General features: G+C 44.3%; 2 protein-coding genes across 6 annotated transcripts in view; one reads left to right on the top strand and one right to left on the bottom strand.

Annotated features, from left to right (window-relative positions):
* The first annotated feature begins 642 nt into the window (after positions 1–642).
* Maf1 (repressor of RNA polymerase III transcription Maf1) lies at positions 643–24,567 on the top strand. 2 transcript variants are annotated; one of them, XM_089580427.1, is made up of 6 exons: positions 643–727; positions 5,240–5,389; positions 5,478–5,634; positions 10,608–10,852; positions 16,442–16,528; positions 21,225–24,567. In XM_089580427.1, the coding sequence occupies exons 2-6, from the start codon at positions 5,262–5,264 to the stop codon at positions 21,244–21,246; spliced, it is 639 nt and encodes a 212-aa protein (XP_089436553.1). In that variant the 5' UTR covers positions 643–727; positions 5,240–5,261; the 3' UTR covers positions 21,247–24,567. The 2 variants fall into 2 exon arrangements, with proteins under 2 accessions (XP_089436553.1, XP_089436552.1); XM_089580426.1 differs by having other exon boundaries at positions 647–1,234.
* Positions 24,568–25,223: 656 nt separating this feature from the next.
* Positions 25,224–26,793, bottom strand: part of LOC149351147 (uncharacterized) — a 35,933-nt gene continuing 34,363 nt past the window's right edge. For all 4 annotated transcript variants that reach the window (XM_089580423.1, XM_089580424.1, XM_089580422.1 and 1 more), the window contains one exon: positions 25,224–25,707. In XM_089580423.1, coding sequence (XP_089436549.1) covers positions 25,573–25,707 — 135 coding nt within the window. In that variant the 3' untranslated portion in view covers positions 25,224–25,572. The remainder of the gene's footprint in view (positions 25,708–26,793) is intronic.

Consider the following 26,793-nt stretch of genomic DNA (forward strand, 5'->3'; position numbering starts at 1 on the left):
CTGTTTCGTTTGCCTTTCTCAAGGTCAAGTTATGTTTACAAATAGTAGCGCGGAGTTGTCACTCGCTGCGTGGCGAGCTCAGTGATTAGCACGGCTGCAATAAATTTTATCGCTTTACATGACATGTCACAGCGCACAGCGTCGAATGGAACTATCATAGAGTTTGGAAACATTTGCTGTCTTCCAAACGAAGAAAAGTAAACGCCTTACATTTCTCTCTCTCTGGCATATCTGCAAACACCAGTTACGAAATTTCACATAGGGTCCATGTATAAAAAAAGGAAAGGGCGGTCTGAGCTGGCAAAACTGGGGTATTCACGGATTGCCGCGCCGCTGCTATAGTTGCGAGATCACTCATATACGCACAATCGGGCAGCAACAAAACCGGCGAAACAGATGCATTAACAAACATACATAAATATAACATTCCGAGAGAAAAATTAGAAGACGAAACAAGAAAAAAAACACGCTTTTCAGAAAACATTGGCGACTTATAGCAGCTTTTAGAGACCATCAAAGTAACCACGGACGGCGCCGCCATCCGTAAGCACCCGGTATGTGGCTAGAGGTACCAGTCACTTCTTGAAAGTGAGTTTGAGCTCAGACCATAGCTCTGCTGAAACATGGCTGGAAACAACCTAGCAACCTAGCATCGCCGCTGGTGACGAGAGTAGGGAAATATTTTAAGTTGCGGTCGTCGTCGTATTGCGGCTGCCAAGAGAAAGACGTAAACAGCAACTCTTTGCTTTATTTAAGGATACCCTAGGTGCTGTGTTTTTGCTGGAGCGCAAGTTTGTTTGCCTGTCCGCGTTGTCGGAGCGCGACCATATCCCAGGACCACTCGGTGACACAGCTTCAGACGACAGCGCAGTTGACCCGAAACAAGACGCCATTGTTATCCAGATGAAAACAGTGGTCAGCTGTCGTCCAGAAGTAATGATTGCTGGTCTTAGATCCAAATTTCAGAGTTTTGGCCTTACTACAAGTTCTGGAAGCTCGAAGAGTCTGAAGAAAAGTAGAAGAATAGCAGCACCCTCGCGAAGTTTTGTGAAAAACTATCTTGCCTAGGCTTCTTTTCGTATTCGGACTGCAACTCGGTGATTTGTTGTTCAGATTGTTTTCATTTCGTGCTCCCACTGTTTTAGTTAACAATGAAGCTTCTGGAGAGCAGCCGATTCGAAGCCATCAATTCTGCTTTGTGCTTCGAGACCGGCGATTGCAAGATAGTTGGAAGGTAGGTGCTGAACGTCCAACGCAGTTTGGAACGTTTAGGAGTCGGTAGTTTAGCTTTAGTCAGTAGGTTAGTGCTATGCGTGAAACAACGTATGAAGGGGTTTTGAAAGATAACAGTGCTGCAAACGCTGCGCATGCAGGGCTCTCGCGCTTTCCCTGCGAACGTTTGCTTATAAAGAGAAACTAATAGCAGTGACAGAAACTAGGCGCAGTATAAGGAAAGGTGGCTGAAGTCGGAGGTCTGCAGAAGTCGAGAGGTTGTACGTTCGAGGGAAGTGTGTTCTCCGGAACCCACTCTTTCGAATTTTCATACAGATGCTTCTGTTCTGAATTGCCTATTGGTTTGGCGGTTTCGACTGTTTATAATCGTGTGCCGTTTTTATAATAGTTTGTTTGCCCGGGAACTTGCGCACGGTTGCAGTGCACAGCCCTGGCGAGAATCTTTCCCAGCCCAACTGGTTTATGGAACAATTTACAGTTGATTCCAGTTGGAACCAATTGGGTTACTGGAACCAACTGGAAATTGTTCCATAAACCAGTTGGGCTGGGAAAGATTTTCGCCAGGGAGTGTAAGTACAACTCTGCAAATGGCAGAGTGTTACTTATACATTTACAGTGACTGTGCAGGAATTTGTACTGCTACATTAAAATTGATTCATGCAGTACATACCCATATAAATAATCTGAATTTGATATTTTCAAATGGCGCCTTTAGTTCAAGAATGGTTGGCGTAACGGATCCTGCGCATGGTGTATGTGCGTTCAGCTGTCTGGAAATGCACATGTAGATAGAGAGCCACTCGTCTCGAATCCCGTGCATCTTACCTTCAGTGAACGAAACGCACTTAACATTTGGTATCCATACCAAAAGGGATCGTCAATTGTTGCTCTGCTGGAGCCGCTTGTGTGCTTTTCACTCATTTGGACCTTGCTGTCTGCAAATACGTATTAATATTAGTTTACCGCCACAGGTACAGCATGGGCTGCTTATAGACCGTTTACAGAGAGCAGTTTGCTTTGTCCACGACAGATGGCGCCACTAGGAGGTCTGCCACTTCTGGCCTTCAAAGCCGGCGTCAGCAGCATCACCGCGCATTGCGAAATGCTGTTGCGCAGCTTGTGTACGAACGTCAAGTGACTCTTAAACAACCCAGCTTTGATAAGGATGTCATGCGTACTGTTGAATTAATTTAATTGTTTGTTGAATTAATATCTAGATCTAATATTCCTGTGGTGTAGAGTCGGAAAAATAGACGCGCTTGTTACATGAACGAAACCGCGAAACAATTACCGCCGTTTTGGAGGAGCTGTCTTGCAAGTTCATGCTGCTTCCAAGCAGAACAGAACGTTAATGTGTTGTTCCATGAAAAAATAAACATATTACAAACGCCGCGCGCCAGTTTATTTCAACGCCAGCAGTACCTGCGGGAATGGCAGAATAAGCGTACCTATTCCTGTAACCTTTCTCCCCATCGACAAACACTGATCCAATACATCGAATGATCAGTGCGTTTTAGACCTTTGCAATAAGTGCTTCCTCGGCGTCGGCACAGTGCTCACTAAACTGTCGTGTGCACTTAACGCTAGCACGGTGGAAGCAGCAACTGAGCGTTTGCAAAAGTCCTCAAAGGAGGCGCTTCAACATGCAATTCTGTCGCCCAGTGCAAAGCTCTACAGAAGTTCGCTAATGCACAGGACAGCGCTGAAATTTATCATTACAGGACTTCGAATATTCCAGCTTATTCCGGCTGCTTACATCTGCGGGTGCTGAACTCCGAGCAGTTTTCAGTTTTACTTAGCAAGAGAGCAAGCTTCTGATGGGGTCCTTGAAAAAGATCCATACTCTTCCTTTGGAAGCCGGAATGTTAATGGAGGATAGAGTAAATATCTGGATAATCGGCCAGCGATCACACGCACGCGGACGTTCGGCTGTAAGTCGCGTGCACAGTGCCGAGCAGCGAACATTCTCGATAGCTGTGAACACATGTTCCTCCATTCGGCAAAAATATCGAGCTCTAAAAAGCACGCTTTCAGGCATTGTGCCGCTTTTAATCTGCAGTTCGACAACAAGTTATGCGGTCTACAAATATCGTTACGTGGTGCATTGATAGAATAAATATGAACGCGCAGGTAGCTGACCGCGGTATGTTGACACATTCGAGCCGATACCGTCAGTCTGAAGGAGACGAGTAAATCAGCTGGTTGAAGCAAACATTTTCCAGCACCAACACGTTCCATGCGCACTCGCACGAAATTTTTGTGGCGTCCGGCAGCTCGTTATCCACAACGAGAGCCGGAGAAGCGTCTTGCAGCCAGGCACCAGCGCGTCGGCAGCCGCCGAAACGAGAAGGCCCGAAGGCCAGCGATGGCGGAATGGTCATGTGACCAAATATGGCGGCACCCATGCTTCCACGCTGTAAAGCGTCTATAATCAAGCATCATAGACTCACTGTTGTGGGAACTGCGCTCAGTATATCCTATCATCTCGCATATTTCATGGAGATGTTTTTGAATGACGTATACATGTTTTGGTGTGTGTTTCATTGCAGGCATCGTTATGTGCTTAATCACTCTTTCTGTACTGTCCTTGAGCTAAGTTTTGCGGCAACACTATTGCATATAACTCAGTTTACCGATGGTCGCCATGGTATACAGTCGAGCCCACTCATAATGAACCTGACTGTCACAGCGATTGCATTCGTTGTATCTGAGGTTCGTAGTGAGTGGACTACCCCTTTTTAGCAAAAAGTGCCAAGTCAGGCAAACGTGGTGCATATGTCATGAAAAGGTACCTTATTCACGTCTGTTCCATCATGCAGGCCCTGAACAGCTTTTTACAAGCTGCCCAGTGTGGTCATGTGCTTCTCACCGAAATAATTTGTCAACTAGCTGCTTTAGGGACGCAGCATTACAGATTACAATATGAGCGTTCGTGGCACTTGGTGGTAGGCCAGCCTGTGCTTCTCTGACTCTCGTCAAAGTTGTATGGATAGAGCGATGAAGCTAGTGCAGCACACTTAGGCACAGAATGTATCATTTGCACTGCCTGTTTTATGTCAGCAGCAGCACAGAAGTTGGAGAATGTGCATTGCTTGACCAGCTGGACCGGCAAGGCATACCATGTGACTAGCAGTCAAAACTCTCAGATAGGTGAAAGTAGTTGATCATTGACTGTGTACACTTTTCGGCGCTGCCCCCTCGTTTGCGTGCACCACACTTCTGCCTTCTGCATCCACTTTAGAAACCAACTGGTACACATGCATGCAGCGACTTGACACTGCAGCCTGCCAGTGCATGCTTGGCCGGTGGTTCCAATGCCGACTTTTTATTGTTTTTTTTTTTGTTGCCTCGTTGTTTTAGAAGGAGGAGGGTGCGTCACAGAAAAGAGACACTTTTCGTTCTCCACGCTGGCCGGGAACACACATTTTTCAATTTTGGGGCTGAATTTACGACACCTTCTTGTTCGCTGTAACGGAGTTGAATTGTCAGAATCATTCGTTGTATCTCGGACGCAGTGCCATTGCTTTAATACATATTTTGACAGTAGCACCACCCTCGTTCGCTATGAACAAGTGAGCGTTATAACTGCAGCCATTGTAAGTGGGCTCGACTGTACCTGGGTCTTAATTGCAGTGTTGATGCCATTCAGAAACTTTTTTACTTTGAGCTCTATGACACTCAATATTGTTCTGTTTGACTAGACGACGTATGCTTTACATATGCAATAAGTTGAGGTTAAGTGTATGCATTCGTGTTCATAAGCATGCAGGTTTAAGAGCAAGAAAAACATGGCTATTCTTTTCCTGCATTAATAGTAAAATAATAGGTTCTACCTGCTACTGGCTGTTGCCTAGTTCAAAAGCAAATGCCTCCTGCAGTTCTGTGCAGTTGTGATGAAGTGAGACTGCTTTACTGTACTGGACATGCAGTAATGCAGCCATACTTGCAGGCATGGTTCACTTTGTATTCGATGGCATTTAAGTTGTTGTGGTATTCTGTCATCCAGGATTGAGAGCTACTCCTGTAAGATGGTGGGGAGTGACAAGCGGTTGTTCAAGACCATGAATGCTGAAGCAGGTGGCGGCCCAAATGATCTGCAGGCACTTTCACCACCGCAAAGTGCACTCATGTCGCAAAGCCCAAGCAGGCTCTACAGGCAAGTTGGTGTCTACCATTTGCTTAGCTAGGTTGCGCGCGCTGCATGTGACTTTACATTGTGACCCTTTTGCCTTCTTATTTTGCAGCCGGAGTCAGAGTGATGATGGAGAGTGTCACTTGTGCGACACCATCAGCCGCAAAACTCTGTTTCACCTGATTGGCACCCTGAATGCATCCTTTCATCCAGACTATGACTTCAGTCAGGCCAAGAGTGACGAGTTCAGTCGTGAGCCAATTTTGGATGTGAGGACCAGCTTCTGTGTTTATTGTTCTTTGGTGATTTGCTGCTGAATTTTTCTCCCGAGACACCACTGGCATTTTGGGTTATCAGAGGGAATACTCGCCTGTAAAAGTCACACAGAACTGTTCACTGCGAAAATGAGACTTTTAAGATGTTTTTACAATAATTATAGGCGCCTGGTGCCAAGTGAATTGGAATATTTTCTAAGAGGCACTAAACTAGAGTTCATTGCTACAAAGTGTTTTGCTGCTTTCCTAAGGTTGGCATATCTTAACATGGCCCTCCACATATCATGAACAGTGGCTCTTTTGTGTCACTCTTAGAGAAAAAAAAATTTTGAAATCACACAATACTGTTTTCTAGGATCTTAATGTGATGCTGAACATGCAGAATGCAACAGAAAGCAGTGCCTTTGCACATCATCCACTTTTCACTTGCTACGCAAAGGCACCGAGTCCAAAGTGTTCTTCTGCTGAGCACAAGGTCATAAGATCGAATCCCGGCCGCTGCGGCCACTTTCTAATGGAGGTGAAATGCAAGAATGCCTGAGAGCTGTGGCATAACACTTATGCTTTGCTTGGTGCAGTGGTTATTTTTGAGAGCAACGAAGCAAAAAAAGTGTACATTGTAGCAAGCACTTAGAATTTTGTGCCATAGTCATTGCAACATGTCACCAGCAGATGTGTCTGCACCAAGCTTCCTGCGCACCTCATGCGTTCATTTTTGTGTGGAAAAAGATGCCAAATATCGCTGCAGGGCTTTAGAGAACTTAAAAAAAAAAAAAAAAGTACTGATGTGGCATTGTCTTGTCCATGGCTACAAACTTGCTTTGGCATTAACCACCAAGCTGTGTTAATTTATAGTTAATAAACCTTTGTTGGTTAGTCAGCTAATTAGTGTTTTTATAAATAACTGCTGTCTTCCGCAGCAGACAGCGTGTTCCTGAAAGTATTTTTCTATTTCAACCACCCTATTTTAGGGAATTTTTGAAAATGCTCCCTGAAACATCCGATAGGATACAGGCACACTGAAAAGATGAGATGGGTGGCAATGTTGCAAGAAATTTTTATTACAGTTGCAGCACTCTGTAAAATTCCACATCTTTGTGTTTTAAAAATGTTTCAGTTAGAACAGGGCAGTAACATCAAATATTCTATTAATGACAAAAATGCAATAAGCTCAAACAGTGTGGACTATATTACATGACATTCCATGTTTTTAATTAGCTGATGCAATGACAAAGAAGTGACTGATTATGAACTAAATATGTGGATCAGTTTTATGAATTGCATTCTTTCATTGTAAACGTTGTGTTCAGTGTCCGTAACCCTAGAATTTTATGCATTATTCATCATTATGTCTTGGATAAATTAATAGCTTATAACTTTTATGGAGTAGTTTCAGTTCCGATTTCTCTGAGTTCGGCTCTTGCAGCACTGAGGAAACACAATAATGCTGCCTTTACTCCTCTCACTATTGGCAGCCTCCGTGTGCGTTGCACCACGCTCTCGGCAGCTGAACGTTGCGTTTGCCATGACAGTTGTCCGTGTGCAGGTGAGGTTGGTCAGTTGAGGTATATCCGAGCCTCATGCGTCATGCCGATGCCACTTGTGATGAGTTCCGAAAAGGGTTGTCATGCATACTTTTAAATTAAAATACGATGTTATACTCCTGTCACATGGGCATTTTGAAGGTCCTCGAACCGATAGTCTATCAAATCAAAGGCCATTGAGCGCTGTTACACAGGCAGCTTTAGTGGCCATCGAGTCAGTAGTCTATCAAGTCAACGGAGCGGCACAGAAGTCTGTTGAGATTTCAAGGGCCTTCGAGCGTTGCCCATGTGCACTTTCACGCACAATACATTCACCGTAAAAAAGCATGAACAAACAGTAACCTCTCAAACTTCAATGTAAGCAGTAAAATATTAGTCTGTACTGTAGTTTAAAAGTTGTATTGGTCTGGTTTCAAATTAATTAATTTTATAATCTCAGTCGCAGACGATGGAAACACCGGTGGTTCAGTGTTGCCAGAGCGCTACAAAACTGACAGCAAATCGTACAATCCGCCATGGTGGTTCAGTGGTTAGGGCCTCAGCTACTGATTCGGAGTACTCGGGTTCGAGCCCAACCGCAGCGGCCGCGTTTTGCCTCCGTAAAAGGCGCCCGTGTGCTGTGCGATGTCAGCGCACGTTAAAGGTGACCAGTTGGTCGAAATTATCCCGGAGATTTCCACTACGGCATCTCTTTCTTCTTTCACTCCCACCTTCCTCCCTTCCCTTACGATGCGGTTCAGGTGTCCACCGAGATATGTGAGGCAGATACTGCGCCATTTCCTTTCCTTAAAAACAAAACAAAAAAAAACGTTCAAGAGGCAGTGTCTTTCAAGATTACGCAACTGGCCTTTAGTAAAAACTAAAAACCTCCTATGACTCCAGAAACGTGTTTCAGCATTTATTTAAGATTTATAAAAATATTTTTGTTATTTGTGAAAAACTGAAACTAGCAATTGTGGTGCCACACAAGCTTGGTGTAAGGCTCAAGAACCATTTCTATGGCCATTGAGATTTACTTGTAGCAGCAGCACAGCTCCTTTGAGTTTGATAACGATTGAAAATCACGAAGGCTCTCGACTCAATGGCCATTGAAACTGGCCATGTGACAGGGGTATTATACTTGCCTGTATGCATCCTTGTGCCTGCAGAAAGCCTTCAACTATTTTTCTGTGCCCTCAAAATTTGGTGTCTACTTGTTGAAATCGTAATCTCTGAGGATCACATCCACACTGTTGGTAGTATACCGCCTCAGATTTGATTCTGTGTTTTGAATATACATTTGACTGTCTTGTGGAATAAACACAGGTTAATGGCCAGATTTTTTCTTCTTTTCACTTATTAATGGTTGCTTACAAATAAGCTGTTATCAGAGCTTGTTTTATGGGCTGGTGAGGACTTTGGTTGGGGTGCACATTATTTGCAGGCTAGATGCCTTGAGTAATGTCACGTTTTTCAAGTATTGAAACTAATTTTTACCCCCATAGTCAAATTTATTAATCAAGTTTTATCTGCCAAAGCTTCACTGTGCTTTGGAGTATGAAGCATGCTGTAGTGGAGAGCTTTACAATAAATACAACCTCCTGGAGTTTTTGAACATGCATTTAACTCTTGGTATGTCAGAATTTTCGCATCAAATGCGACCACCATGGCTGGGTTTGAACCAGTGACCTTGTGCTCATTAGAAAAAGGCTAAAGCCACTGAGATCACTGTGCTGAGAAATATACTTGAAGTTTTCAATATACGGGGTGTTTCAGGAAAGGTGATCACTAATTTTTAAAAATGTGTTTTTGAGGTAAGAGAGAAGCTTTTTGTGGCATAGTAATACCAGTGCTGGTGGACGTCAGAAAACAGGCAAATCTTGTTAACTAGTAAAGTGATTAACTAAATTCTAACAGTTAACTTTTTAACTTTTACCGATAGGCACCTGATCGCAATTAGAGATTTGTAGCTGGCTGTTAGTAGCATCCACATCAGTTTTTGGAATTTCGAAAACTCGATTACCCTTGGTGCTGTGGCTTGACAAAAATGGCTATTTTGACTAGTTACGTGCACTGGAGGGGTTGCTTTGCCTGCATGCTTCTTGAAAACACATGTGTTTTTGGCACGATGGAGCCAAAATTAGTTGAGCCACAGCAGCGAGAGTAATTGTGTCTTCGAAATTCTAAAAACTGATATGGCAGTTTCTAATGGCCAGCTACGAATTGCTAATTTCAATCAGGTGCCTATCAGTAATACTTAAAAGGGTAACTATTAAAATTTAGTTCATCACTTTACTAGTTAAAATGATTTGCCTGTTTTTTGATGTCCGCCAACAGTGGTATGACTATGCCACAAAAAGCTTCTCTTTACCTTGAAAACCCTATTTTTAAAAATTGGTGATCACCTTCCCTGAAACACCTGGTATATTGTTTCAATAGCTGCGCATGCTGTAGGTGGTAAGTTTTGCTCTGGCTCCTTGCTGTGGCCATTGACCAAGTTTCTTTCCATTCTCATTTTATTTGCTTTTGACCATTGCCACCAACCTATACAAGTTTCCTGTATTGCAGACACATTGCTGCTGCCGTCTTGCTAGCTGCTTTAGTGAATAAAAACGAGAGTGGTATGAGGAGAAGAACACAAAGGGACAAGTCATGGTCTTTTGCTTGTGTATTGTCACATTTTGAGAGATATTTTCTTTAATACAAGCGCCTGTTGCACTGACCTTGGTTCATCTTAAATTGGAGATAGGCCAGAAAGGGTCCAGTATTTGGTTTAATATTTATCGGTGAAATCCCAACAATGCATTGCTTCTGAATAACTGCTGCCACCAACAAACCTAATCTATTTCATTCAGTACGGACACGAGCCAGTGACAGTTGCAAGGGGTGCCTACATGGGCCACTGAGAAAATGCAGCTAACTTTTAAGAAGAGTGGATGAGTAATAAAAAACAATAATTTGGAGAAAAAGTGTTTAAAATAATTTTTTGGAAATGCTCCTTATCTTCTGCTGACAGTAATAGCAAGGAGGCTATCCGCGAGGAAGAATCATTGTGATGTGGTACTGCTGTTTCGTTGGTGCAGTTTTTCTTGTAGCATCACAGCAGTCGGTGATTTGGGAGCAACTTTAAGAAGCGACATCATTTTGCGGCAATGCACCGATTTAGGCAGGAGACGTTTGAAGATTACAGAACAAAAGCATGACAGGTGTGTGAAGGGATTAGTTTGGCAAGGCAGGGCTTGCTCATTTTTTAGGAGTTATCTTCTTCTTGTGGTATTAATAAGCACAAGCACACCAGGGCTTATTAATACCATTTAATACTAGTGTGGTCTGAAAGGGTTGTTGTAAGCAACTTTCAGTGGACTCTTTTGTATTCATTGTAAATAGGTTCTATTTACTCACGATACCTCTTGTGTTGACAACTTCTCTTAATTTGACCTGCAGTGGGTGATGAACACGGTGGACAGCAACCTGTTTGCCACAGCTAACCAGGCATATAGTGCACTTCGAGGCCGCCTTTGGGCTGCTGTGGACAGTGAAATCTCATTGGCTGAATGTGACATCTTCAGCTATAATCCAGACCTTGCCTCGGATCCTTATGGGGAGGATGGGTGCCTCTGGTCTTTTAACTACTTCTTCTACAATCGGAGACTGAAACGCATCGTCTTTTTCACCTGTCGTGCAGTCAGGTAAGCAGCTCATATATCTCCCTAAGCCTGTGCATGTCACATGTACAGTGAAGCGAGACTGAACAGTATCTTAAAGGGACACTAGGAGAAATTGAAGTTGGCTTGTATCAACAGAATACCAGCTCCTAATCACAGTAACACTACTCTTACTGAAAACAAAGCTCTTGTAAGGTAGAAAAGAGCTAGGACTAGAATACAGATATTGGCGTCACAGGCCAACCTCACAAGTATAAGCACAATGACGAAATGCCCAAAATTAACGGATATTTGAGGCTGACAAATGGGCATGAAGGTTACGCATTTTAGACATTGAACTATGTAACTTTTGTTTTGAAACTGCTAGTGCACTTTAATCACACGAGGAAAAAAAAAAGGCAACTTGAATGTTGGAAGCCAAAGAAAATTTATACTTGGTGGCGCAACAGGTGGCCAGCAGGGCTGTATTTTGGTGCTTCCCAGCTATTGCTTTGCATACCTGTGTGGGTCCGTTGTTGACGCACCTCGAACAACTCCAAGTGCCCTTCTAAGTGCTCCTCGGACGAAGTTCATGCCGCGCCACGCACCTGCGATCAGGAAAACACCTGTGGTTAGCTAAAGTTACAAAATCCTCCACATTAGCGAACACACCGCTCGGCGTGTTCGCTCCATCAACGTACCACGATGGTGGGCTGCATAGCTAGCGCTACGAGGACTATTACAGAATCTATATATTTCTGTATGTACCAGTCTCTACTCATCAGTCGCGATGTTGGCTCAGCGGTGATAGCTGCTGTACCAGTAGCTTGGTTTTCTGCCGTTGCTGCCGATTTTTCGGCACTCAGACCATCCTGCCAGACCCGCCACCTCAGCCCTCAAAAGCATTGCACGCCATGTTGGGTTGAGGTCGCTGAAGTGCAGGCAGTAGTTTTTGTGCAAAATTTTGTGAGACTTGCGACGATAGTGGCGGCTGATGAGGCCTTCAGTTTCTCGCTGGTGGTAGTTTTCATTTTGACTTCTGCTAGGCTGCACCGCTCGCCGGCAGTAATCACAGAGTCCGCGCTTATGTCATTGTACATCACTTTTCAGCTGTTTTGTCATCAGAGAGTCCCACGTTTGAATTAGAGTGGTGGGAAAAAGTTTTCGTCTTCGAATCCAAATATCGTAGTAATAAATACATCTTTCGCCACCGGGCAAGTGGCAACAAAGCAACGAAATGCCGAACTATTGGATTTTACTAGAAAAAAAAAAAGATTGGTAGTGTCCTCAGCGTTCCTTTCAAGATTATTCGATTGTCATACATATTATTCGATTGTCATACTATAGCAGAACATAAAGTACAACCGCTCTTGAAGGATTCGAAAGCGCCGTGATATGATCTCCTTTAAAGAAGCCAATGCTCATAACTAACATTTGTAAGCAATAAGCGCGAATTTCCTTGGACTTCATATTTCTGGCTGTAAAATGGTAAGTCCACTTGCTACGAACCTTGAATACAACGAATGCAATCTGCGCGACCGTCAGGTTTGCTATAAGTGGGCTAGAATGTAAGTGAATTGCTGGCATACTTGAAGTAACTGTCTTCTCCAACATATTTATTAACGCAAGGCCAAAGTGTAAGCTCCCAGAGATAGAGGAGGCCTGCTGAAAGATAAATTCGTGCAAAAGCTAGCACTGCCAGCAGAACAGGCTAAAATTTCTGTGGTTGTAATGCTGCATTCACAGGTGATGGAGCAGTTTTGAGTCTTGCACTTGATTTACTTTACGTATACCTGCAAATTCGCACACGGTTTTGTAGTCCATAGATGTTCAGATATTATCAGAATAAGCTCAGTTCACTTATGCTGTGATTTTTCTTAGTGAATCTCCTCCCACTTTTAGTACATTTCTGCCTTCAAGGGGTCATCAGCAGTGAAATCCTGGAATTTGTAACTTTTATATGATGTTTTCAGAAAACCCAAGCGTTACAGGGTTAAAGGGACACCTCAGGTTAAAGGCGAAATTGAAGTTGGCCTGTATCTATAGACTGCGACATTCTAAAGACAAGACCACTCTTGTCAAAAATGGAGCTTTTATAACGTAGAAAAGATCAAGAAACGAAATACAGGGGTGGTATAGTATAACGATTCCCAAGCCGATTTCATGCCATTTTTGAATCTCCCAGCCTCCCTCATTGGCTGAAGTGACACCATGCCCCACATTTGCCCTTGGTTATTGGCTGAAGCCTAGGGCATGGCGTTGCTTCAGCCAGTGGTGAAGGGTGGGAAATTCAAACATGGAATTGATTCGGGAAGGATTCGTTTCATTATACCAACCCAGGCGTTGCCATCACAGGCCAGTTTCGCAAGTAAACTGCGTGCGTCAACACCGAATTTCAGCGCGGATCCCAGAGGCTATGTTACTCCGGCATTTTCTTCAAAACGATAGCAACCAGTCCTTCTTGGTGTGGACGTCACGAATTCGAATCGAGTGGCAGGAATGTTTTTAAATTCAATTTTATCAGCTATAAATGGGTTTATTGCTGCAGGCCAAATGTTCACTTACCCAGAAAGACCCAGAGAATCAATTCTTACTGAGAACAGTAACTGGATGGAATTGTCCTCGGTGTCCCTTTAATCTGCAGATCAAAAAGGAATTGTGGATATCCATGGCTTTCTGCAAGGCAGCATGACTATACTTTTTTGGAAACTTAGAAGAAGCAGGAGGCTCAGAGTGCAAAGCAGCAGATATGTAAAAGCTTTGTCTTGGTAGAGAAATTAAAGGTCTGAAGGGGAACTGGAAACAAATTTTGCCGAGTTGAGTGCTTCAGCAAATGCTTATGCTGATAAACCAGCAGGTAATGTGGCCTGACTGGATAATAAATCCTACAGTCTGAGGAAGACTTAATGAAAAGGCACTTGGCATTGCCGTCATCAGTGTTGAATTTGAAACGAAGGAAGCTTGGCATGCAAGTTGAGACTAAAAACAACTTAGGTTGTGTGTCTTTATTGGCTGAAGCTTCTTTTGCAGTGAAAGTTACATTTTTATTGTGTAAAAAAATTGTGTAGAAAATGTACCTTTGATAAGCTACTTTGTTTGGTAGACCTTTAAACCCTTGAATTTCAGTGCTCAAAACCAAGATGAATACTGGCCGTTCATCACATGTGTTTCACAAGATTGTATTCAGTCTAAGCTAGCATTTTAAATATGTGTTCACTTGTGGAAATGGAGGATTTAAAGCTTAAAGGGAACATATTCAAGTTGTCCTGCATTGAACATATTGAAGTTGTCCTGCATTGTGTTTTCAATTCTCACATTCCAATGATGAAGAGGTTACTTTTACTGGAAATGGAGTTTTTATAGTCTAGAAGAGGTTAAAACAAAAGGACATCAGAAAGAGAAGTTCACATTAGGTTCACTGCACCTTCTGCACCAGTCCACAGTCTTGACCACAGGTTGTGATGGGAAGTGTGCTGCCATGCATTCAACAGGCGCTCGCTGTTCTCCTGTGCTCTCTACTTTGTGTACGCTTTTCCCCTTTCACCACTCCTCTCGCGGTCATGATTAAGTCAATGCACCCCATGTTGACATTGTGGCAAAATGAAATGGTGATATAAGGAGCAGGGTGGGGATGTTGATTAGTCTTCTGGGGTTGGGGCAGAAATCGATCAACGGCGAGAAGAGAGCAGCACTAAGAACCGCCAAAATACAGCCAGTAAGGCAGGTGAGGGCGACTGATTAATTAGTGGCCTGTGTCTTTGCTCCTTATTGAGTTGTGACACCACAAAGAAGCTAGAACCAGACTAAATGCCTGCTCTTATCGGCCATCAGTTCTCCTGTCTTATTTTATGCCATGGTCTGGACTGCTGCTTTCAATTCTGTGGTTCCCAAACGTACACCCTGCACTATGGCACAATGCACGGCTGCTTGCAGATGATAATTACCCAAGGTCAGCGTGAGCTAACAGTTATTTTCTGCAGACACGCAAAACTGTCTGAAAAGTTTCTGAGCCGTTTTTATGCACGACCACAGTACATCCTCCTCAATAGTGAAGGAGGTAGGTGCTGGTGGTGGTGTAAATGTACAGGCGGGATTAGCCTTACAGTGGCCTGTTGGCAATTGCTCCGCCTGAGTAACTGATTGAAGTGATTGCATCTCTACCAGTGTTCCACAAGGGACAATAGTTGTATTACTGTCAGCTTGCACATCATGACTCAAGCCAACCTTGATGGGGTGTGCTCTTGGGAACACAAGGTTATGATGTGTGCTGGCAGAAATGCCATTTATTTGCTTTTATAAACTACAACCGTAGCTGACACATGGGAACAAAAGGTTCCTTCTGACGACGATGGTACGGAATTAAGAAGGTTATACTGTGCACCAGTGGTTATGAGAATTTATGTAACATGCATTTTCAAGTGCATTTAATATGCTCACTGCAGGGGCACAAGGAATTTCATGACTACCGTATAAACGCGTGTAAGGGCCGCACTTTTTTTTCCAGATTCGGGGGCCAATTTTCGGGGTGCGGCCCATACACGCAACATACGAAAAAAAATTATTTTTTTTTAAGCAAAAACACACCAATCAGGGAATGAGCGGCATTTATTCTACATTCAGTCGTCACTCACGGGGTATTTCGACTCTGAGCTAGTGCTGTGCTCTGGTGCACGCTCATCCCAAAGAAGCCGCGCAGCATGTCCGCTGTCAACGCGTAGCCGTTGTTCCGCATTTCCATCACATAGCAGAGCAGCTCTTCTTCCAGTTCAGGAAACTCGCACAGCTCGCCTCGGAAAGCGTGCTTTTTGCAGCTTGTTTTTCTCAATGCACCCTTTTGATTGCACGATCATCGGACATACTTTTCGGCCACGTCGAATTCCCTGTCCGCCGCACGCTTGCCGCATTCGAGAGCTAACTCCCAGCCGTGTAGCTGATAAGGTGCTTGCCCATCGTGCTAAAACTGCATTACCCGGCGGCAGCACGCGAAAGCCACAGTACGGTGAACGCGCTAAGATGCCATAAAAGGCTGGAGCTGGCGATACTGATGCCGATGTAGATAACGAGAAGTCGCGGGGGAGAAAAAATTAACGATGATGATGATGGCTGTGGCCTCAGGCGTCATCCATGGACGGTTTTTGGAAGCTCTTGTGCGCGTGCTTGACCTCCGCGATCGAGCGCACCGTTGTTCACAGCCAGAGCCGATCGCGGAGGCCACGGCGTGTGCATTTAGAAGGCTATTCTCGCCTGGGTCATGGAAAGTTAGGGTGCGGCCCTTACATGGATTTATTTTTTTTTACACATTTCCTTCGGGAAAACGGGGTGCGGCCCATACACGGGTGCGGCCCTTACACGCGTTTATACGGTATTACTGTTTGCAAGATGTACTGTAGATTTGCAGATTATGTGTGGTGCTTGCATTTCCCTTAAATGAATGGTGGAAAAAAAAAATAACAGCTCATTGCATACACCTGCAGTTTCAAGTTATGCAGCGAAAACATGGAAACTTGTTTGTTTAGTTATTCTGCCAGTGTACTTCTGCCCAGCTTTTTTTCCCCTCACTATTTGTGCTTTGGCCATTTGGACATAAACAGGGATTTCTTTAGACCTGCATTATTTCTTGGTCTTTTTCTGCAGCGCCAACAGCTTTGAGTATGGTTGTGACGAGTTGGAGCAGGAGATGAACATGGAGCTGGAAGAAGAGTCTGTGGTCAACCCCACCAGGTTAGGTTTATTGCTCTGCTTGCTTTAGGTATGATGAATTGCCTTGGACAGAGCTGCTATAATGAAGGGCGATATGTTAGGTTGTATAATTCGTGCAGACAGACAGAAGCTGTAGCATAATGCAAAGTATGTGTAGTATCCATGAGTTTGCCATCTCAGGTTATTATTATCAGAAAGGCAGTGGTGGCAGGTTACTGGCAGTGAATCTGTTAATAGCTAAAAATGGGAATTGGCAATGGGCAAACCAGGTATCTCTGCCTACCAACCTATGCCCTTTGACATCACTAGGTCTGTTCGATTTGGCTGCACTCATTGCATTAGTTCTGTAAAGTTCTGCTGCTGATGTGAATGTGCATGTGACGTGAATAACGTGAAGCTGCATGCAAGTGCAGCTTGACAGTAGCACTCGGCTGCTGCTTCCAAAATTAATGAGTGCAGGCTGGATTGTCTGGTTGCCATGGCGTCGCGGCTTAATTGCTGCCAGCATCATGCCACCGTCATCAACGGCCACCAACGGCCCGACCCGCGCGGAGAAATTTCACCCAGTGCACTGTGGCAAAGTGTCCAGCCTCAGGCAATTGTTTTTCTGAACAGTGTCAATGCATGTATTCGTATTGCCGTATTTATGCACATGTGATGCAAGTTTTTCTCAGTTTATCAGTTTCCGAATGCACCATGTGTTAATTCAGAACCGAGATGTGAATATAATGCAATTTTTAAACCATTAGCGTTTAGGGTCTCATTCAGCGGAAAACCAGGCATCAGTGGGGACAGCAGCATAAGCGAAAAATTCCCAGAGAAGCAACCTAGGTCACATGACCTTGTGATGTCGTTACAACCTGCCCACTGGTTTATGAGCAAACTGGCCATTGTGGCAGTGGCAGTTCAGTTAATGATTGGTCGCGAGAGGCTGCCTCGGGGCCGGAGAGCAGCCTGGGTCTCACAAGTCTCGCCGGTGGCAGCACAGTGGCGCATCGCTTAACTGCAGCATCGCTGCACCAAGACTGGTATGAAAGCTGCCAGCAATCTATGAATGTAAAGCAGCAAATGACCAATTCCGCATATATGGGCACTGGCCCATTAACGCTCATGTCACACCCTTAAAGGGAGACTGAAGCACTTTTTCTGAAAATTGGGCTGGCAGCGGCATCCTATAGTTTTCCATACTGTATGCTGGAATATCGCATCCAAATAAGGCAAAAACAAGCGCGAATTGCCTTTTTTAGCCGAAATATGCGGCCTGTGCCGCGGGGCACGTCCGCGCGGCGCGCCGCCGCCCGTGATTGGTCAAGAGAGGTCGTGACGTCACTTTGAGGACTGGAGAAGCTGCCGATGCGGATCTGGCGCTGCGTTGGGGGCAGATCGCAGCTTTCCGTGTCGTTGTAACAGCGAATACGGCGACTATTTTTTTTTACTGACCACCGAAGAAAAGGATACTACAGTTTGCTCATTCCACGTATCGCCTGAAACCAAAAAAGACACAAGCAAAAAATTCTATGCCTAGCACAAGCATACGCCAGCGTCAAAGACGCGATACAGACCATGCGTAAAAGGTGCCAGCTCAACATCGGCTCGTATTCTCGGAAAGGAAGGGGTGCGAACAATACTCAAGTCAATTACCACCACCGGACGCCTCCTGGCTTGCCCGGAAGAGCGTCATCCTAAAGAAAAGGCCCAAAGCACTGTGTAAATCCTGTTCTCAGTACCCGGCATTGCAGGTTGGGGCAAGAAAGTATTTCAAGTGAACGATGAAGGAGCACACAGTTGGTGTCAAAATTAGCGAAGCGCAGTGGCCAAGCACTGCGAGGCATGTGCCCACAAGATAGTGACGCAATCATGGTGCGCTGGAAACCAAGCCAAATACGCGCACAAATACGCTTCACTCCTGGCGCGTTCAGCAGATGCCAGAAAATATTAATCGCTGCCTCGGAAACGTTCGCCCTTCCTAGATTTGCAGTTTAGGTTCAGTGAAGTAGTTGCCAACTATATGTGTGTTTAAAAGCCAAGCTAGCTGCAACTCGACCGCTGCCACAACTTGATGAAGAAACCGAGTAAGGTTGCGGTGTTTTTTTGCAAAAACTCGGTTGGCATTCATTTCTCTCATAAATTTGCATCCGAAATCAACGTCGAACGCTTTCATTTTAATTGCTTAGCTAGGATTAAACGAGATGCCGCATATGAAGAGCTTCGATGCTTGCTTGCTTTGCTTTATTGTGATTTGCTCTGCTTGCTTGCTTGCTTGCTTGCTTGCTTGCTTGCTTGCTTGCTTGCTTGGACACGTCGAACCGAGTATAAAATCACTAACCGAGCCTTGCTGAGCACGTCTCAGGTGGTCTGGCCGCACCTAAGCTGAGGAGAGCGACACATGCTTAAGCCTCTATAAGGTTTCTTCAGGGGCTAAGTGAGCATGTTTCTACTTTTAAAAGAGGCGCTTCTTCGGAATGGTGACACGCCTCTTATGCGCGAGGAAATCGATGGAACTGTGTCATGGTTCAGCCGCGCCTTTTCGACAGAAATCTCCAGAGATCACACTAGGACAAGCTCTGCCTGTAGCCGCTCTTACGAAAGTGCTTCGAGCAAAGTAAGCTTGCTTTAGTCGGCTTGAACTCTTCGTCACAGCAGCGAGCGGTTGCGCTGCGAGCTTGTGGTCTTGCGGAAAATAGTGGAAGACGACACAGTCGCGGCCGTAGTTGTTCGTGGACACGAACGCAGAGTAGCACCTGTTGAATCTGATTCTCAAGGTCGGCTGACACGCTTTGTACGTCGCAACGCACGTAGTACGAGGAACAACGCATGCAGCACGAGAAACAACGCGCGCTGAAAGCGCGCTCGGGTGCGCCGAAGCATCCCCGGCTCCTCAACATGACGTCACGCAGGCCGACATGGACGAGGTTTCCCTCTCCGCTGTTCCCCTCTCCTGCGCTCGCGCGGGGCGCAGGAAATTTAAGCGTTTTTAATTGGTGATTGCGCCACTGTTTTAGCCAAAATCGAAAAAATAATTTCACAGACGTGATCAGCAATGACACTACTTCAAAGCCCTAGAAGGTTAGCTGATTCGAAAACCGCCTCAGTATCCCTTTAAGGCAGAGCTTGAATCCTCCAGTTTCCTTTTTTCGCTGCAGATGATAGCAACAGTGACCTTCACCACCAGACTCACGAGCTGCTAGGAGAAGCCAACTTGATGAACTTGGGTGGGGTGGGAAGCACGCTTGAGAGAAGGAACATGGAAGAACGGTCTGTGCTGCCTTTCTTCCATGTTTGAACATGGAAGAAAGGCAGCACAGACCGTTGGGAAAGAGAAGGCACTGAAAGAATTGAGTGGAGTAGGGAAAGGAAAGGAAAAGGGCGAACGGGCACAGGACTGGGCAGCACAAAACATGAAGCAGCAATGGCACGGCGGTGATGGGGGCTGCTGCTGTGTTGGAGACAGCATGCATTAATGCGTCCAAGGTTTTGCTGTGCTTGATGGTGCCGTGCACATTTCTGAAGTGTTGCCTCTTAAACCATACCAATGTATCCTTTGCTTCTGCACTTTTTGCGTGCAGTCTGTTTTTCCCATGACCTCAGCTGTAATTGGCTTGGATAGGTGGAAGTCGCATTTTATTTATTTATTTTTTTTCATGAGGTCTAAATTCCTACCTGGCATTATATTCATAGGTGGGTTGTATACACTTAAATAGGGTACACATATATGAATTGTAAATATGCACTAGGGCTCGACTTTACTGCTTAACAGTCCTGATGCCATGAACAGCATTCACACCTTTTATTTTTTAACGAAAAAAAAAAAACTGCCACTGGTTAATTAAGAAGGCAGTCATATCTTCTCCAACCGGCGCATTGGCTGCACTTCCACTTTGACGAGCGCAGGCCAGCCAAGAACTCATGCATGCACTTTTGCAAAGTGAATTCAGAAGTGGAGAGGGTGTTTGTAGCACTGGAAAAAAATTAATACAAAAGTGTTCTGCACTTAGTGAGTGCAGATAAATTGAACAGACATACAGTTGGTAAGCAGGGAGTTATATGGAAGCCCTGCGTATTTACCCAGCCAGTGTGCAGTGCTGTACATGGTGCTTTCTGCAGTGAAGATTTGTAGCGATTGGTTGCATACAAAGCAGCTAGCTAACACTTGCATTCACACTTTGAAGCACAGCAAAAGTGCAGATCCGGTCATGCTACGATCACAGTTGCATAATAATAGACAAAGTGGTATGCAGCAATGTATTGCATTGCCCTCATAGGCAAGATGCTTTGTGGCTACAGCACCTGTACGTAGCAGTTGACAAATGTGTTTTACATGTGCCTCATTCTATGTAAAAGAAGTAAGAGGACATATTATAGTACAGTAGCACATTGTTGGTGTAGTAGTTAAGCAGTCTTCATACAATAGTTTTAATTAACATTAAACTTGGTCTAGCAGTTTGTATTTTTTTCCATTCAGAAAAATGGTGGAAGTTGAAGTAAAAGCTGCATAGTGCAGCTTGAAACCATCAAGCCCAGTACTGTGGCAACAGTGCAGAGCATACATATATACTTATACGTAACATTGAAAGCAAATACACGAGTCAGCTGTGAAATACTTGCAGTAAAGTGTGCATTGGAAACATTGTTTTGATTTCACACGCTTTAATACATGTATTGTTCTACAATTTTGGGTGTTATGAACAAAATGCTTGTTTGTTGCTTCTTCCTGCAGGGCCACACAAGAGGCATTTTGAGAAGGCCCTCAAGCTTCGTAAATCATAGCAGCAGCACACATGCAAGTCAGACCACGCACATCGTCAGAATCTCCCGTCCGTTCTTGCACATGTTCATTCACTGCATTTTCCACTTGTGCGCACAAGTCATGATTGGCCAATCACATGGTACTTTTACAAATTTGTACATAAAAATATATTATGTACCTCATCACACACGCACAAATTTTAAACTGTACAGTCTAACATTTTAGCGAAAAACTTATGTCCAATGTCACACATAGTACCTGCATCTTATGAAGCCAACTGTACCTTAGTGTTGCAATTCTTGCTTCTCCCTTTGTTTCGCCATTGGTTGCTTGTACAGTTTATACATGGCTGGAACAAGTGCTTTTAAATTTCATCCTAATCGCAAGGGCTGCTTGAGCAAAGGGGAAAAAAAAGGAACTGCTTTATTTCATTGCATTTGCTATTTTCATTATTCCTCTCAATACGTGAGCAATAATTTGTTGGCTAGAGTGTGAAAAGCACATTTTTCTTCAGCCAGTTATGACAATTTTGTATATTTTTTTGAGCCGGCTGCCTGTGAATTGTGTAGTAGTCTTAAGTCAGCTCTCCTTTATGTGTACCCACATGGCTGCAGTCATCCTCGAAAAGGAATTTTTTTTTTTTTGAGCCAGCTGCCTGTGAATTGTGTAGTAGTCTGGGTTGGCTCTCCTTTATGTGTATGCACATGGCTGCAGTCATCCTCCAAAAGGAAATGTTTTTTTTTTTTCTGAGCTGGCTGTGTGTGAATTGTGTAGTAGTCTTAAGTCAGCTCTCCTTTATGTGTACCCACATGGCTGCAGTCATCCTCCAAAAGGAATTTTTTTTTTTTTGAGCTGGCTGCCTGTGAATTGTGTAGTAGTCTTAAGTGGGCTCTCCTTTATGTGTACCCACATGGCTGCAGTCATCCTCCAAAAGGAAATATTTTTTTTTTTGAGCAGGCTCCATGTGAATTGTGTAGTAGTCTTAAGTGGGCTCTCCTTTATGTGTACCCACATGGCTGCAGTCATCCTCCAAAAGGAAATATTTTTTTTTTGAGCTGGCTCCATGTGAATTGTGTAGTAGTCTTAAGTGGGCTCTCCTTTATGTGTACCCACATGGCTGCAGTCATCCTCCAAAAGGAAATATTTTTTTTTTGAGCCAGCTCCATGTGAATTGTGTAGTAGTCTTAAGTCAGCTCTCCTTTATGTGTACCCACATGGCTGCAGTCATCCTCCAAAAGGAAATATTTTTTTTTTTGAGTGGGCTCCATGTGAATTGTGTAGTAGTCTTAAGTCAGCTCTCCTTTATGTGTACCCACATGGCTGCAGTCATCCTCCAAAAGGAAATATTTTTTTTTGAGCGGGCTCCATGTGAATTGTGTAGTAGTCTTAAGTCAGCTCTCCTTTATGTGTACCCACATGGCTGCAGTCATCCTCTAAAGGGAAATTTTTTTTTTTTTGAGTGGGCTCCATGTGAATTGTGTAGTAGTCTTAAGTCAGCTCTCCTTTATGTGTACCCACATGGCTGCAGTCATCCTCCAAAAGGAAATTTTTTTTTTTTTTGAGCTGGCTGCCTGTGAATTGTGTAGTAGTCTTAAGTGGGCTCTCCTTTATGTGTACCCACATGGCTGCAGTCATCCTCCAAAAGGAAATTTTTTTTTTTTTGAGCGGGCTCCATGTGAATTGTGTATGTCTTAAGTTGGCTCTCCTTTATGTGTATGCACATGGCTGCAGTCATCCTCCAAAAGGAAATGTTTTTTTTTTCTGAGCTGGCTGTGTGTGAATTGTGTAGTAGTCTTAAGTCAGCTCTCCTTTATGTGTACCCACATGGCTGCAGTCATCCTCCAAAAGGATTTTTTTTTTGAGCTGGCTGCCTGTGAATTGTGTAGCAGTCTTAAGTCAGCTCTCCTTTATGTGTACCCACATGGCTGCAGTCATCCTCCAAAAGGAAATTTTTTTGAGCCAGCTGCCTGTGAATTGTGTAGTATTCTGGGTCGGCTCTCCTTTATGTGTATGCACATGGCTGCAGTCATCCTCCAAAAGGAAATATTTTTTTTTTGAGCCAGCTCCATGTGAATTGTGTAGTAGTCTTAAGTCAGCTCTCCTTTATGTGTACCCACATGGCTGCAGTCATCCTCCAAAAGGAAATTTTTTTTTTGAGTGGGCTCCATGTGAATTGTGTAGTAGTCTTAAGTCAGCTCTCCTTTATGTGTACCCACATGGCTGCAGTCATCCTCCAAAAGGAATTTTTTTTTTTTGAGCTGGCTGCCTGTGAATTGTGTAGTAGACTTAAGTGGGCTCTCCTTTATGTGTACCCACATGGCTGCAGTCATCCTCCAAAAGGAAATATTTTTTTTTTGAGCGGGCTCCATGTGAATTGTGTAGTAGTCTTAAGTCAGCTCTCCTTTATGTGTACCCACATGGCTGCAGTCATCCTCCAAAAGGAAATATTTTTTTTTTTGAGTGGGCTCCATGTGAATTGTGTAGTAGTCTTAAGTCAGCTCTCCTTTATGTGTACCCACATGGCTGCAGTCATCCTCCAAAAGGAAATTTTTTTTTGAGCTGGCTGCCTGTGAATTGTGTAGTAGTCTTAAGTGGGCTCTCCTTTATGTGTACCCACATGGCTGCAGTCATCCTCCAAAAGGAAATTTTTTTTTTTTGAGTGGGCTCCATGTGAATTGTGTATGTCTTAAGTTGGCTCTCCTTTATGTGTATGCACATGGCTGCAGTCATCCTCCAAAAGGAAATGTTTTTTTCTTCTGAGCTGGCTGTGTGTGAATTGTGTAGTAGTCTTAAGTCAGCTCTCCTTTATGTGTACCCACATGGCTGCAGTCATCCTCCAAAAGGATTTTTTTTTTTGAGCTGGCTGCCTGTGAATTGTGTAGCAGTCTTAAGTCAGCTCTCCTTTATGTGTACCCACATGGCTGCAGTCATCCTCCAAAAGGAAATTTTTTTTTTGAGCCAGCTGCCTGTGAATTGTGTAGTATTCTGGGTCGGCTCTCCTTTATGTGTATGCACATGGCTGCCAAAAGGATTTGAGTGTTGAAAGTTTGTCAAGTAGGTGGTTTATTTCTTCCATGTATCTCAGTGTCATATGTTCTCTGCTTGTACACATGGGCAGTACAAACAATAGTAGCCAAGCCCCGTTTGTTTCAATGCCCATCACTGGCTTCTTGTGGCAGAAAGGCAGCATTTGCCCCCTGCTTATTTTCTGCATTAATTGTGGGCAGCAGGATGTGTGCAGTTTGAAGGTGTTCAGTTTTAATGTACATTGTACCATTATTTAACCTAGAGTGAAATAAAATACTGAAATCTTGCTGTTTCTTGCTCTGCATGTCAGCACAGAAATGTGCTGTAGCTTAGGAGGTCTGCAGTATGAAGCTTAGGCAATTGATGGGAAAGTAAGTTTTATACTGTGAGGTTTAGTGTCTTACAGTGACACATGAGCTGCAGGGGAGGCCATAGTGGAGGACACAGGATTAATTTCAACCACACGGGGGTTCTTCAATGTGCACAGACAACACACAGTATGCTGGTGACTTGCGTTTCATCTGCATTGAAGTACGGCTGCTGCTGCGGGGTTAATCCTGCATCCTTCGGCTGAGAAGCCAAGCTCCGTAACCACTTCACCACAGCAGGGCTCTAAATGCAACTATTCGCACAGTTGTTGCTTATTTTTTTTCTCGTGCTTGTGGGCTTCCTATTTACTTTGTGTGCTGAAAGCTATATTGGGTTTGTGCTAGCTACCAGGCACCTTTATACTGAAGAGTTGAGATTCCCCTGTCTACCTTATTTCTCAGCATCAGAGTTCTGCAAAACATGAGAAAGATGTTGCGAGTGAATTTTCACCTGCAACAAAGCCAGTTCCGAAATGATCATGGAGATTGTTGTCACTGATTTCGTAGCTGGTGTATTTGTTTTAGGGCCTGTGGTGTAAAAGTAGTGTTTCAAACAATGTCAAAGAATGAGATGGCCGGTTGGTAAAAGTTTATAGGTTAAAACTGAAATATACAGCTTGCTCTCAAGGCATCACATTTGTCTTGCAAAGGGATACACCCATTCTGTCCAAAGGCATGCTGTGCAAGGCAGTATTCTGAAATGCAATATCAAGCTGGTGGATCCAAATTCTCTCATTAAAAACTCCAGCACTGACTTGCGACCCCGAGGAGATGGTCAGTTCGTAAAAGTATACAGGTTAAAACTGGAATATACAGCTTGCTTTCAAGGCATCGCAATTTGCCTTGCACAACTGTCTTGCACAGGAATGCCCCCCCTTCTCTACAAAGGCATACAGTGCAAGGCAGTATCCTGAAATGCAATATCAAGCCGGTGGATCCAAATTCTCTTTCGTTGAAAGCTCCAGCACAGACTTCCGGCCCCGTTGCTGCAGCAGCACTTCAAGCTTCTTTATTTCTTTCATTTGTTTCAACATTTTTTCATGAAGTGTGTACACCTCCTGCAAAAAAAAAATGGTTCTATACTAGCGAAAACAGAAAATATACAGAAAATATGTATAATTATTTTAGCAATAACCTCTTATTCCAGCTTCAGTCAAATACTGACGTTTAAGAGCTGTATTAACCCCTATAATGTGCAACCTGTGTGCATTTCTAACATGCATACAAATGTGAAAAATTGCACTCAAACAAACCATGTAGACCACTGGTTTTGTAGAACAAAGGTTTGGTTTGGTTTGGCTTATGGGGTTTAACGTCCCAAAGCGACTAAGGCTATGAGAGACGCCGTAGTGGAGGGCTCCGGAAATTTCGACCACCTGGGGTTCTTTAATGTGCACTGACATCGCACAGTACACGGGTCTCTAGAATTTCTCCTCCAAAGAAATTCAACCGCCTCAGATGTGGTATGTATCCTTACGTCAGTCATATGGATAGTAAAACCTCATTAATTCAGATAATTCAGCCTGCCACCAGAGTCCCGCTAAATGCCCATGCAAGTCTACGACATCGGAAGCTCGTTTATTCGGATGCCGCGGGTCACATCAGTTAATTCGGATGGGCCTCCCGAGGGGGCGTCATGTTGAGCTATGACGTGCTTGACAGGCGATCGTCCAGATATTCATCCACAAGCCTGAACTGCATATTTCATTGTCTCCCACGCTCCTCTGATGTGTGCGTAAAGGCAGGAGAGTTAACGGTTGGCAGGTTCCTGTTGATAGGCTGAGAGAAGTTCCGGCCTCGTAGTTTCTTTTTCGGAGCTTCGCTGCTAGTCGTGGCGACGGCAGCTATCTGCTACGCATATCAGTGAGTCAGCCAAGCTGCACACAGTTTGGTAGGACGATTGCCTAGTTGCTGATCTTTTTCTGCTTTCTTTTCGAAGGCGTCTTGCCGCTTCGGCGCCAACGCGCGCTTTCCTCGCTTCCGTCCATGTGGTGTACTTCCGCTCTCCCAGCGCGCCAAAACTCTGCACTCGCCATATGCTGTTCGCCGTTAGTGCAGGGAAGCCTCCTCACATGTGACTCCACATGCAAAGAAGCTGAAGCACTACCATTTCGGGCACTGAACGATGCCGCGGGGACCATTAC

This window comes from Amblyomma mixtum, chromosome 3, assembly GCF_055824585.1.
Source record: "Amblyomma mixtum isolate Tamu chromosome 3, ASM5582458v1, whole genome shotgun sequence".
NCBI classification, from domain to species: domain Eukaryota; kingdom Metazoa; phylum Arthropoda; class Arachnida; order Ixodida; family Ixodidae; genus Amblyomma; species Amblyomma mixtum.